This window comes from Diabrotica undecimpunctata, chromosome 1, assembly GCF_040954645.1.
Source record: "Diabrotica undecimpunctata isolate CICGRU chromosome 1, icDiaUnde3, whole genome shotgun sequence".
NCBI classification, from domain to species: domain Eukaryota; kingdom Metazoa; phylum Arthropoda; class Insecta; order Coleoptera; family Chrysomelidae; genus Diabrotica; species Diabrotica undecimpunctata.
Genome location: NC_092803.1, coordinates 92,298,711 through 92,313,138, shown reverse-complemented (window position 1 = coordinate 92,313,138; position 14,428 = coordinate 92,298,711). Strand labels below are relative to the sequence as shown.

Here is a 14,428-nt window from a genome sequence, read left to right as displayed (position 1 = left end):
TTTTGGGATTGTTCCCGTAGCTTCGGCTTGAGTATTCTTTGGAATGGCTCCTGTGGTTTTTTGTTTCTTTTTTCCCTGAGTTTTAGGGTTTTCCTCCGGTTTTGCCTGATTTTTCAGGTTGTCTTCGTGTTTGTTTTTCTGTGCCTGGTTTTCCAGGTTTTCCTCAGGATTTTTCGAGTTCAGTTGGTTGAACTTTTTGTCCATATGCTCGATGATGGACTTTTGTGAGGCTACCATTGTGTCTTGGAGCTCTTGTATCTTTTTCCTTAAAGATGCTATTTCTGCATCTTTTTCCTTTAGTAAAGTCCTTAGTGCATATAGTTCAGACTTATCGTCCTCGCTACTTCTTTGTCTGGTCCTTTTTTGGGTTAGCCTTTTTGGTGTGTCATCGTCGGTAGTTAGTGGTTCTTCGCGGTTTCCCTCCGCTCTGTCTTTTGTCCTCTTCTTCTTGTTTTTGGGACGTTTGAATTCCCCTTCGTTTTCTTGTTTTTCATCTTCTATCGGTAGCTCTTTGAAAATTTCATAATTTGCGCTGTCATCATCCATGGGGGGTAGTGCGTCGTAGATGTTACAGTGGAGTTTCCTCTCACTGTAACCATATGGGGTGGGACTGGGGGGTGCCTTTTTGTCAGGCGGGGATCGAGAGCGATCCATTTTGGGGGACGGATATCTTAACGTGGACGAAGGCTTTTTTGTCATCCGTCTGGCCCGTTGCCAGCACGGTTTCTGGGTGCCACCCAGTGACCTCTTACGCGGTAGTTCACGCTTTAGGCAGAACTAAAGCGGGGATCCTCTTGAGTTTCTCAATTCTCTGACCCAGGGGCCGTGTCTGCCAGATATAGAGTTCTAAACAACTATATCCCACAGTGTCATCCCAACGGAGGCACAGAGAATATCCCGACGGGCAAGCCCGTATGCTTTTTCGATTTCCTACGCCTCAATTTTGGCCTCCGTGAAGATCTGATTTAAAAAACAAATCTCCCCGGCTAACCTAGTTGTGACGTAGGAGTTTGCCTCTCTTTTTCAAGCCTAGGCGCTTTTAACGCCAAGTCTCCGCTACCGTGCTTACATACACGGCACGAACTGATAAGTTCGGATCGGACTTGGTCGCTGCAGCTCCTCGGCGGTGTCGCTTGTCGCTCTTCGGCACGTCTGCACTGTTCGACTGCTGGAGTCGAACTTGGTTTATGAAGTTTCAGAACTTTTTATGAATAACATTTTTATAAAACTAATATTAAATATGTTTTCAAATGCAGTCAACTTAAGTTTCAAATCATTTACATACTTGTATATTAATTAATATCAGATATATCTTAAACTACTAATTAATTAAATTAAGGGGGCTCATATTTTCTAAACCTATATATATATATATATATATATATATATATATATATATATATATATATATATATATATATATATATATATATATATATTATATATATATATATATATATTATATATATATATATATATATATATATATATATATATATATATATATATATTATTATATCTTTGATATTGTGATATTTACTGTTTTGTTTTTTCATAGAGGTGCTACATATCCAAGAAAATTCTAAAATAAGAGTATTGTCAAACATAATTAATGTTCAAACGCCACAAACATCACAAGATATTCCTAGTACATCTTGTGAGTTAACTCCTAAGAAACGGAAGATTTATAAAGACTTGGTTCATTCACAGAAAGTAAGTAGTGAACGAAAAAGAAGGTTAAGAAATGTTCGTCGAAAACTACACAGATGTGAGAAACAAGTAGCCAACATGAAGAATGTAATTGAGAAGCTCAAGAAAACAAGGTTGGTTCAAGAGGAAACATTGGATCTTCTTGAAAAATTAGAAAAGAAAAATATTTATTAGTTTTTTCAGGTTTAAAAAAAATGAATGCATTTAAAAAGCATTGGCTCAATATTTTGCACATAAGCTCTTAACAACAATTACTTCAGTTGAAATATATTTACAATTTGAATCTATTATTTCATTTTTTTTTAATTTTTTCAGATTTTAAACAAATGTTGAATACATATGTTGTGGTGAAAGATATTCCAAGCTACCTTTATTTTTTTATTTATAAAGGAAAAAAGTATACATATTTTTGTTGTATTAATTAATGCATTCGAACATTCGGCACATAATATTTTTGTTTTCAATTAGTGAACAACATGACCTGCTATATATGCAATCTAAATGTCTACTTCATTGAAAGCTGGATGTTACGATAAGATTCTAAAATCTCTGAAGATTTATTTTTTTGCACGATGGGATCACATTTTAAAATGGACACTTTTTCTAATGGTATGCAATTGTTTCTAAACCTGTCAATCAGTTCAACATGAACCCATAATTTTTTGTAAGCCGAAATGAACTGGCGAGCTGTTGTGTTATTATTATAACCCCCTTGTGATCTAATACTTCCAAATAAATAGTTCTATATGATCCTGGGAGAACTTATATAATGGTAAAAAAGTTGATATGCCAGAAGTTAATAATGATTTGTATAAAAGATGTAATTTTTATGCATACTTTAAGACCTCAAAATTATGTGTGGCGAAGAGTGCCTAACAAAAGACTGTTTAACAACATTAGTCTTTAACGTACCAAGGTATTTATCAGTGGACCGTAGAAAATAGACTGGACCGTTTTCTATTATAGTTGCAAATTGTTAATATATATATATATATATATATATATATATATATATATATATATATATATATATATATTGATATGATTGGTGTTTAAAGAAAATAATTTATAAGTTATATACTAGATAATTTTAGATATAACAAGTATTTGGTTATTTTAAGAAGTTATATACTAGAGAATTTAATAAAAATATATTTGTGAGGGCATTTTTAAGAAATTAGCATATAAAAAGTATTTTTTTAGTAATTATGATGTTGTAGATATATTTAAGTGAGCCATGTGACTAGGCAACCAGATATACATACTCTGAAGTGACGTTTAAGAATAATTACGAATATAAAGTGGGGTTATAATGATAATATGTTGTTTAAAATGTGTAATTTATTAAATTAAAATGTTTAATTTATATAAGTTACTGATTTAAATGTATACTCTGATCCGAAAAGCCTAAATGCCAACAAAATTGTCGATAGATAAGTAAGGAATTCTCTAGATCACCGGAGATGGCTTTGTTTGCGAAATGGTTTGTTCCAGAAAATTCAGACATGTATTTAATAGAACAAATGGAACATGATTTCTTACCAGATGGTTCTGGAACATCCAAAAAGATATAAATACCCGGTGATTTGGATTCAAAGCAGTCAGAAAGTTTAAGTCAAGCAGTCAGAAAGTTTAAGTCAAGCAGTCAGAAAGTTTAGTAAGAAAGTCGATTCAGTTAGTTATGAGTTTTTTAGTATGAAAATTAGTTAGAGGCAGTCAATCAGTTACAATTGTTCAATATAGTGAGTTAAATCAATATTAAGAAACAGTATAAAGAAAATAATATTGAAGATTAAAAATTATGTTATGTATAAATGATGATAATGGAAGAAGTATTAATTGAATATTAAAATTAAATGATATTTTGGTGATTGGATATTGATATATTGAAAAGAAGAATAAAAATAAATGCTGTTGCTGGTGTGCTTGGTGGTTTATAAATGCTGTGAAGAAAAATATCTTAAATTGGTGGAAGCTGATAATTGGAAAAAGTAATTTCACAAAAACAGGGATAACCGAAGCTGAGAAGAAGACATTTGAGTGGTGATTATAATCTATATAGTGGAAAACAGTTCATTTAGGCATTCAGTGACAGAAAGGTACAAAATTTTGTTAATATAATTTAGTTAGTGTCATAACAATTTCAATTTTGAAGATATTTTGTTTAAATTTTACATTGTCTATAGAATTTAATTAGTTTCATAAGAATTTCAATTTAAAGATAGTTTATTTTAAATTTACATTGGCTAGGTTAGATATATATGTGTGTTTCATAATAGATATAATAAAGATAATTTAAAAAAGTACTTACAAACTAATTCTTTGAGAACCGCGATAAAATCCCTATATTATTAAAAAATACTCATTGCTTATCATTCAAACAAACAATACATCATAACAATTTGGCGCCCAACGTGGGGCTCTCTATTTAAAAGAATTAGTTTGGAAAGATAAGTGCTCTCATATAATTAAATTAATTATCAGTAGAAAGAAAAAATTATAGATTTTATTTTTAATTATATTTGAACAAGTAAAGTCTCAAAATGTCTCAAGGAAAGAAAGGTACAAGAAGCAAAAAGAATGAAGAAGATGTGGAAGTAGAAACACAACCTATACAAGAGGAGAGTTTAGTTCAAGTTCCACAAGATACTGCAGAAATGAATCCAGAAAGAGAACAAGAGATAAACGAAATACAAGAACTTAGGTTACAACTTCTAGAAAATATGTTAAACGAACTACATGACGCAACCAAAACTAGAAACGAGACGAAATTGAAGAATTATATAGCTCAAAGGGAGACCGAGAAACAGGAACAACTTGCTAAAATCAGAAGAAAAACTGCAAGGGAATTGAGGAAATTAGAGTCTCAGCGTAAGGGCATAGACAGGAAATATCATGCAGTGAACATAATCGACGAGCACGTCGACAAAAAATCAGAAATATACGCCCCACTCATGCGACACGGTGAACATCCGAAACGGTGGCATCAAGTTATAGACGAAAATATGAAGAGATATAAGGCTCAATTTATCGGAGTTGAAAATCTTAGCACTTTACCGAAATGGTTAGACCAAGCAACGAAGATAGACAAACGGGTATTACATTCCAATTGGCCTAAGCGTAAATTGTGTATTAAACAAACCAGGTGGACTGCTCCGGTGCTAAAACAACTACACGAAGAACTTAAAGGTCTAAGAAAAGGCATAGAGAAATATACTCTACGATTAAGAACGAAAGTAGATAAGCTTATAGAAGAATCTCATACCCCAGAAGTCGAGGGAGTATCCGAGGACGAAGAATCTAAATATCAAGCTTTAGTACTACTTCAAAATATTATTAAAGGCAGAGCTGCTCAAATTCTGATTTATGAAGGAAGAGACACTTGTAGAGAGCTAATTCAAGAATTAAAACATTCCAAAGGATTACTGAAAAAACAGAAGGAACAGAGGAGAAAAGAAAAATACCGAGTCAAAGTACAACAGCGAGACGAATTGATACAAATGAGAATCATAGAAAATTAGAAAAGAAAATAGAAGATAATAATAATAAAATTGTAAACAAATGGAAAAACAAATGGATAAAAAACTTGAAGATGCAGAGAAAAAAGTAGCAAATGAAATAAAAAGTATACGGAATGACTACAAGAAAAGGATAGACAATGAGAGGACAGAAGTAAAGAGGATTATTCAAGATAATAAGATAGATATAGAACAGAAAATAGAGTTGCAGAAATGTACTTAGAAGTAAAAATTAACGAAGACAGGAAAAACGCAGAAGAAAAATTAGAGGATATACAACAAAATATCCAAATAAATAGTAATCAAATAAGAAATGTGGAACAGAGAATAAATGATATTTCACAAATGAGAGACATAGGGAGACCTTACTTAAATTTAACAAATGAGACTGGGATTAAATTCTCTGGTAATATAAAAAAATTGCATCCTAGAGTATACATAAATAGTTTAAAACATAAATTAAGATTTGTGAATAATATTAATGATATTAAAGATTATATTAGAATGACATTAAATGACAATGCAGCAACTTGGTTTGCTAGTATTGAAAATGATTTAGATAATTTTCAAACATTTAAAAATAAATTTTTAAATTATTATTGGGGTGAACTAGAGCAAGCTAAGTTTAGAGAAATTCTATATTTTGGAAAGTATAATCAAAATTTAAAATCAAATATGGTAGATTATGCATTGAAACTGATAACAGTTGCAAAATATTTAGAACCACCGCTTAGAGAGGATGAAACGGTCTTAAATGTATCTAGACATTTTGATGCTGATGTTGTGCAAACAGTAACTGTACAAAATATTCAAACAATAGAGAGTTTTATTAATTTTATTCAAAGAATACAAAGAGGTAATATGACAAGTAATAATAATAACAAAAAAAAAAAAAACAATAATAACTTTCAATATAATAAAAATGATAATCAACAATATACACAATCATATAACAATAATACTAGGTATGGTGATAGTTTACAAAATTTTAATAATAATAACAGTAATCAAAATAGACAGAACTTTAATAACAATACTAGTTATAATAGACAAAATTTTAATAATAATACTAATTATAATAGACAACATTTTAATAACAGTACTAATAATAATAGACAAGATTTTAACAATAGAAGAAATACAGAGCGACCTAACTATAACAGGCAGGTAAATTGTGTTCGAAGGAATAGAAGCTGCGAAGACAGGGAACGAAGTAGTACAAGGCAGGAAAATGTGAGTAGAAGTCATAGTAGGGAAAGACATAGGACATCAGATCCAAGTGGTCAGATACAATCTGAGAATTCTAATAATCAAAATTTTGTTCAGTAAACTTTCTGAATTACAAGTTAGGCCATTGCTATTATGAAAAACCTTCTGAATTTATTTCTTTAGATGAAGATAAAATTATTGAATCTATTAATTTAATTTATATAAATGCTTTGGCCAAAAATAAAATGATTAAGATTATGATAGATACTGGTTCAGAAAGTACTTTAGTCTCGGAGAATTTTATTTTTAATACATTAAAACTATCAGATATAATAAAAATTCCAAAAATTAAAATTGTTGGTGCAAATAATAAGAAGTTGGGTGAAATTGATAAACTAGCCAATTTTAAAATTAATATTCTTAATAAAGAAATTAATATGCAAGGATCTATTGTCAAGGATTTATGTGTTGATATATTAATGGGAAATGATGAATTGGAAAAGAAGAAAGTAAAGATAGATTTTGAAGAAAAAATGGTAACTTTGGAAGGGCAAATAATTAAATTTATGCAGAAAGATGAGGTGGAAGAAGGAATAAGAGTTGATAGGATATTATTAAAAGAAAATAATGATGTTTATGAAGAAGAAATGTATTTTGATGATAGGGAAATGTCCCAAAAGAATGTAAAGAATAATTATTGTAGTGAATATTTAAGGAATGGAAATTTTAAGCAGATGGATGCCTACGAGGTGGAGTGCGTAAAATTGGAAGCAAGGAATAATGAGTATATAATGAAGAATAATTTTATTTGTAAAGAAGAAGATATGATAAAAGTTTTAAATTGCCCTGAAGAATATAAATCAATAGTCGTTTCCATATTGCAGCAACACAAGGGAGTTGTCAATAAAGAAAATAGAATTGCACAAAATTATATCCATAGTATAAAAGTTAAAGAAGAAAAAGATTTTAAAACAAAATCATACCCAATACCATATAAATACAGAGAAGAAGTAAACAGAACGATTAATAATATGTTAGAAGATGGAATCATTGAGAAGGCAGATACACGTTTCATAAACCCAATAGTAGTAGTACGTAAAAGATCAGGTGAAATCAGGTTATGTTTGGATGCAAGGAATATGAACAAGATCACTGAAAAGCAATTTGAAGCACCAATGAGTATAGATGGAATACTAGGAAGAATTACAGGAATGTCATTTTTCACTAAAATTGATTTACAGCATAGCTTTTGGTTAATACCTCTAGAAAGAAAAAGTAGACAGTATACAGGATTTCAGATAGATGGAGTAGTATATCAATTCAAAGTAGTACCATTTGGACTTCAATCATCTTTCAGTGCTCTATGTAGATGTCTTCATGATATTTTGGATCAATATGAACATTTTGTAATTCACTACATTGATGATATCTTAATTTTTTCTAAAACGGCTGAAGATCATGAGAAACACCTAAAAATTATAATAAATAGATTAGACAAAGTTGGACTAAAAATAAATCAAGAAAAATGTACATTTTTTCAAAAAGAAGTAATATATCTAGGTTATAAACTTAACACTAAGGGAATCGAAATGGATCCAGAACGGACACAAGTCATTCAGGAATATAAAACACCACACAATTTAAGAACTTTAAGAGGATTTATTGGAATAATTAATTATTATAAAAGGATGATACCAGATCTAAGTATAAAAGAAATTCCATTACTTGAACTACTGAGAAAAGGTGTAAAATGGAGATGGGATCAGAGAAGAGAACTAGCATTCCAAGAAATTAAAAACATTTTTCTGTCAAATTTAAAAATATATTATCCTGACTACACACAGCCATTCATATTAAGAACAGATGCATCCATAGAGAGATTATCAGGGGTATTATTACAAATACATGATGGGGTCGAATACCCAATACAATTCATTTCAAGAATTACAAAGCCACATGAAAAGGGTTACTCAGTTTCAGAATTAGAACTAGCAAGTATTATACATTGTGTCACAAAATTAAGATTTTATTTGTTGGGTAATGAATTTACAATAGAAACAGATCACCAAGCTTTAACATCTATATTAAATAACAAATATGGAAACAGTAGAATACATCGGTGGAGTCTAATATTGAGTGAATACTCCTTTGAAATCAAATACATTTCTGGAAAATCCAATATAGTGGCAGATGCTTTATCAAGGTTAGAAAATACATCACAAAAAGGGCAGCGAACAATAAAAATTGGATTAAATCAATTAGTAGAAAGTACAGGATTATATTCTAAAGAAGAAATTATAAGAGATCAGATCAATTTGAGTGAAAAACAAAAAGTCCTTAAGAAAGATGGAGTTTATTATAAAATAATAAATGGCATAGAAGTATATGTAATAACTAGAACTTTAGCGAGGAAAATATTGAAAAATTTACATAATAATTACATGCATATTGGTTCAAGAAAGCTATGGATGCTATTTAGGGACAATTATTTTGCAAAGAATGACATAAGTATAGCAAAAGAAATTACTACCCTGTGCCAAATATGTCAAATAAACAAAGAAAAGAATTTCAAAAACCAGAACACATATAGATCTAATGTTGTATATGAAAAACTAAATACAGTGTCCATGGATTTTATTTCAAATTTAGTTCCAAGTCCAACAGGAAAAAAGCATATACTAGTGATAGTTGATTTATATACAAAATTTATTAAACTATATCCCTGCTCAAGAACAAATGTTAAAACATTGAAATTATATATTAAGGTTGATCTGCACCCCCCAAAAGACAAACTCCAAATTCAAAAAATTTGAAAAAATTTGAGAAGGTATATGTGATGACTAGAAGTATTTTGACAACTTTTAAGCAAACTTCATGTTTCCGTTTTTGAAAAAACTCAAAAAAACTACTTTTTTCCAAGTATAAAGCGGGAAAACCAAACATAGGTTTTTGTTAATTTTTTTACAGCATCAAGATATAATTATAAGAAATACTTATGAATTTTTTGAAAATTTTTGAATTTACAGTTTTGTCCCAATAGGAAAAAATAATATGTTTCGGCTTATAATAAAGTTACCGGTAAGAAACCGAAAATTTTTTTAATAAAAACATATATAAAACTGTAAAAGTGGAAAATATTTGCAATAACACGTTAAATATTTTTTCCTAAACATATGAAAAATCTCGTTAAACAAGAATTATGTCTTGAACTGCCGCCTTCAAATTGTAATGTAGGGAGATGGCTCCATCTGAAACAATGGTAGTATTTATCATCGATAGATAGCACTACGTTCGGCTTCGAAACGCTTCAAACGAAACGTCATACTAACAGGGTTGCCATATCAATTACTTTGTACAACAGTTTGGCAGATTATAACAAAATTTAATATAAATGTTATCGGTTTGAATTTTGAACCGGTCATGCTGAAACTTACAGAGTTACACAATAGTAGATACTGCAACTTTTATTTTGATAGTACGATATTATAAAATTTACACTCTATAAGTAATATATCTATAAAAAACCTATTTAGTTTTACAAAACTATTTAGGCGTTTTTAGTTAATTATTTTAGTATTTATAAACAATAGTGCTCCTTGCATAACCAGTGGCGTACTCACAATTTTTCTGGGGGTTGGGTTTTGAAATTTTTTTATGCTACCTCCATTGTGAGTACCTAAAATTTGGGTTTTAGTTTAATTTAAAGTACTAAAGATAGCAGTGCCAAAGATTCAGGTATTTATTATCCTGCCTACCAACTAAAACCACCCTCTCTTACTTGTGTGCATTTGACTGTCGCACGTACCGTAAAGGGGTGTGGAGGCACGTACCGTACTCCGAATGAGGTGGGGAGGTCACTGTAAGACTGACGACACTCACTTTTTGGAACACTCCCTTTTCTTATCTAAATCTTATCTATTGTTCTGAAGCTATTTTCTTGTGGCATTTTAAAATAATTACTATTTTAATGGGAATAAGCCACAATTGAAGGTTAAAATAAGTTTATTAACGTTTGACATTAATCCATCTTTTAAATACAATACATTTTGGAGACGGCTATCGCCGTATTCCCGTTCTTCTCCGCCAATCCTGCCGGTTTAAGACATGCTCCTCCTCCAAACCTTTTGATTCCATCGTTCTTCTAATTCCTTCATTCCATGAGCGTCAAGTTCTATCTCTTTTTCTTCTTCCAGGGGGCTTTAATTTGTGAAGTTTTTGGGGCCAACGTTCGTTAGGCCTTCTCAATAGGTGTCAAAACCATTTTGAACCTCTTTTTTCTATCCTGTCAATGACCGTTTCTGTAGCATTCATCTTATTTCTTATATATTCGTTGGTCTTCCTTTCCTGCCTTGATGTTCTAGCACTTCTTCTCAAATAATCCATTTCAACTGCTAACAATCAATTCTCTTCAGGTCTGCATTAATTGTCCATACTTCAGAGCCATAACAAAGAACTGATTCAACCATGGTTTGCCCTATTTTTTTTTGTTCCTTTTCTAAATGTTGCGATCCCACCATAAGGAGTTCAGACATCCTACAATTTTACGTCCCTGATAAATTCGGTGTTTAATTTCGGTTTGTCCCAAGCCGTTCTTAGCAATGAGTGCACTTAAATATTTAAATTTTTCCACTTGTTTGATTTCCACGTCCTCGTCGATCAATACTTCAAACCTTGCATCCGAATTGATAACTATATTCTTTTTTCTTTATGCTGACTTGTAACTCCCATTTTACATATTCTCTGTATAGACGCTTCATCATAAATTCTAGATCATAAGAATCTTGAGCTAGGACGACTTGGTCATCCGCAAAGTTCAGGGAGAACACTACGTCATTATTGTCCATAAATTATCCATTTATTGTTATGGAATCTAGGTATATCTTTAAAATACAAAATCTTATTTTAATAGTAATAAGTGACATAAATATCTGTAGAGCAAAAATAAGTTCGGGTAATGGATTAGTCCACAGTCAGGAAATTCAATGACACACACACACACACAACACTACGTCATTTCCTATGTGGATTCCCATTCTCTGGCAGTGGTTTTTCCAATTTTGGAGGACTGCCTCAATATATAAATTAAACAGTAATGGTGACATACTTCATCCTTGTTTTAGTCCTTTAGTTACTTTTATTGGCTCTGATAGTCTATTTCCGATTTTTAGGTAAGTAGTGTTATCCCTGTATACTTCTGTGGTTATTCCTAAAAGGTATGGACTAATGTCCAGTTGTTGTAAAGCTTGCCACAATTTAAGTCTTGGAACTGTATTATACGCCTTTTCTAGGTCGATGAAGGCTAGATGTACTTTGGTACCAACTACTATTCTTTTTTCTATTAATTGTTGGAGTATAAACAAGTTACCAGTGCAACATCAAAGATCAAAGATTTAAACGTCAATAAACTTATTTTAACCTTCAATTGCGGCTTATTTCCATTAACATAGTAATCAGATCTTATCTATGTCGTTGGCCCGGTTGGTGTTTCCTTTCTTTTTAAAGACTGCTCGGATGTAATTGTGAACACTGTACATTTACACTGTTTACACTGTTTATCTCCACTGTACATCTAATATACTCCAGCATTGTGTGAGTAACAATGTCGGAATATTCGCAGTATAGGCATTTATCTGTATCTGTCTTTCTGAACCTGTGAAGATATGCCCTAAAACAGACAATCTAACCAGTCTCCTTAGGCTCGGGATCAGCATCTTGGTCCACTGGGCAACATCTGCCTTGTTGTTCTCCTCTTCTTGCCATCTTTCCATTGATCTTTCCCTTTCTTCTTTTTTTTGTAGCTGTTGTCAAATGCTTTCTTTTCTCATAGAGATTTGTCTTTTCTACTGCTAGCACATGCAGAGAAACACAACCCGTGATAGTCCACAATGTCTACCACCTGTCTACTTTTGTATATATATTTAGGGATTCTACAGTATTCACTGACTTCCCTCGCTCAACCGTTTCCATCTCTCTCTGTTGTTCCATTCTCCATCGTTTATTCCTCTCTTACTCATGGCGTCGTCTACTTCGTTCCTCCAGGATTTTCGGGGTCGTCCTCTTTTCCTCCTTCCTATGGGGCTCCATTCGGTTATTCTTTTTATCCATCTGCTGTCGCTAGCTCTTCTTACATGTCCATACCACTTTAGTCTTTTTTGTTCTATATATGTTAGTATGTCTGTTTCTATTGATGTTCTTTGCTTTATTTCGTCATTACTTCTCCTATCCATTCTTGTTACTCTGCAGCATCTTCGCAGGCATTCCATCTCTGTTGCTATTATCTTACTGCTGTTTTTCTTGTTTATGATCCAATTTTCTGCCTCATATGTCATAATACTTCGCACTAATGTTTTATAAATCTGCGTTTTTGTCTTCATATTTAGGTGTCTATCCCACCATACTGAGTTAAGTTGTCGGATTGCTGTTCTTGTTTGTCCTAATCTTTGTGTAATTTCTTCCTCTGTTGTTGCCTTTTTCGTGATTATAAACCCCAGGTATTTGAATTTATCCTTTCCTTTGATTGTTACGTTGTCATCAATCTGTAGATCTTCTATGTCTTCTTCACTTGTAGATAGGTACTCTGTTTTCGCGAGGTTAATATCTAGGCCAGCCTTGGTATATTCTTCTTGTAGTTTCTTCATCATGTAGCTGAGGTCGTCTTGGTCTTGTGCAATCACTACTTGATCGTCTGCAAAACTTAACGTATATAGGTATTCGTTCCGTACCGGTACTCCCATGCCTTCGCATTTTCTTTTCCATGTAGTCAAGGCTTTCTCTAAGTATATTTTGAATAGGGTTGGAGATGTGGAACAACCCTGCAGGAGCCCTTTTGTTGTGGTGAAGTCTCCTATGATTCTTGTTCCCATTTTAATGGACACTTTATTTTCTTTATACAGAGCTTTTGTAGCTTCTATGAGTTCCATCTGTATTTCTAATTTGTACATTGCCTCCCATAGTTCTGACCTTGGTACAGAGTCATACGCCTTTCTCAGATCCACAAATGCCAAGTGTATATCTCTATTTTTTGCTTTTTTCTTTTCCAACAGTTGTTACAGTGTGTATATGTGGTCTATGCATGATCTTCCTGCCGTGAAGCCTGCCTGATCCTCCCCGATTTTGCCTTTTATCGCTTGCTCTATCTTTTCTCGCAGTATCTTCCCATATAATCTTTTTATTGATGATATTACGCTTATTCCTCTGTAGTTTTCGCATCGTTTTCTATCTCCTTTCTTAAATATAGATGTCATATATGCCGCCGTCCATTCCTTTGGGAGCTGTTCTCCATTTATGGCTTTCTGAAATATCCATTGTATCATCCGGTGTAATTTTTTTGATCCGTATTTTATAAGCTCAGGTGACTACTTTTGTCATAAGCCTAATATTAGGTATCTATATCTAAATATAACGAATAATATTATTAATTATTGTGTATTTATACAATAATTATTATGTTCTACATATTGAACGTGGTAATTTAATTATTCAATTAGCGTTTTGGATTTTTTGTATTATGTGTGAAAGACAAGTTACATTTTCCTACTTTTACTTTACTTTTTACTTTATATACCATGGGGAAGGGGGGTGTAACCCCCAAAACCCCCTGGGTACGCCACAGTGCATAACGTATTAGTGGTAATTTTTATATTAGTATTAGAATTAGGCTTAGTATTCGGACAACATGTCTTTTAAAAAGAATAGTAGGAGAGGATTACATTTAGTTAAACGGTAAGTAAATCTATTAATCTTTTGTTTATTCCTGACCGACCGTCTAATAGTTGATCTACCACGTAAAACCAAAATCTTGAAAATTTAAAACTTGATATTTTGTATATTTTGTATTGTGTTGTATGTATTGTATATTACAATATACTCGCTATATATCGCTACTTCAATACAAAAGAGCCACAAACCGGTAATTGTAAAATTAAGTACATTTACTTTCTAAATATAATAAACACTAGAGACCTCGCCCTGTGCAGAAGGCATTACAGCCT

At 31.9% G+C, this 14,428-nt stretch overlaps 1 protein-coding gene across 1 annotated transcript; it reads left to right on the top strand.

Annotated features, from left to right (window-relative positions):
- The first annotated feature begins 4,367 nt into the window (after positions 1 to 4,367).
- LOC140433657 (cilia- and flagella-associated protein 91-like) lies at positions 4,368 to 5,231 on the top strand. Its single transcript, XM_072521638.1, has one exon. It carries the CDS (start codon positions 4,368 to 4,370, stop codon positions 5,229 to 5,231), a length of 864 nt encoding a protein of 287 aa, XP_072377739.1.
- The last annotated feature ends 9,197 nt before the right edge of the window (positions 5,232 to 14,428 follow it).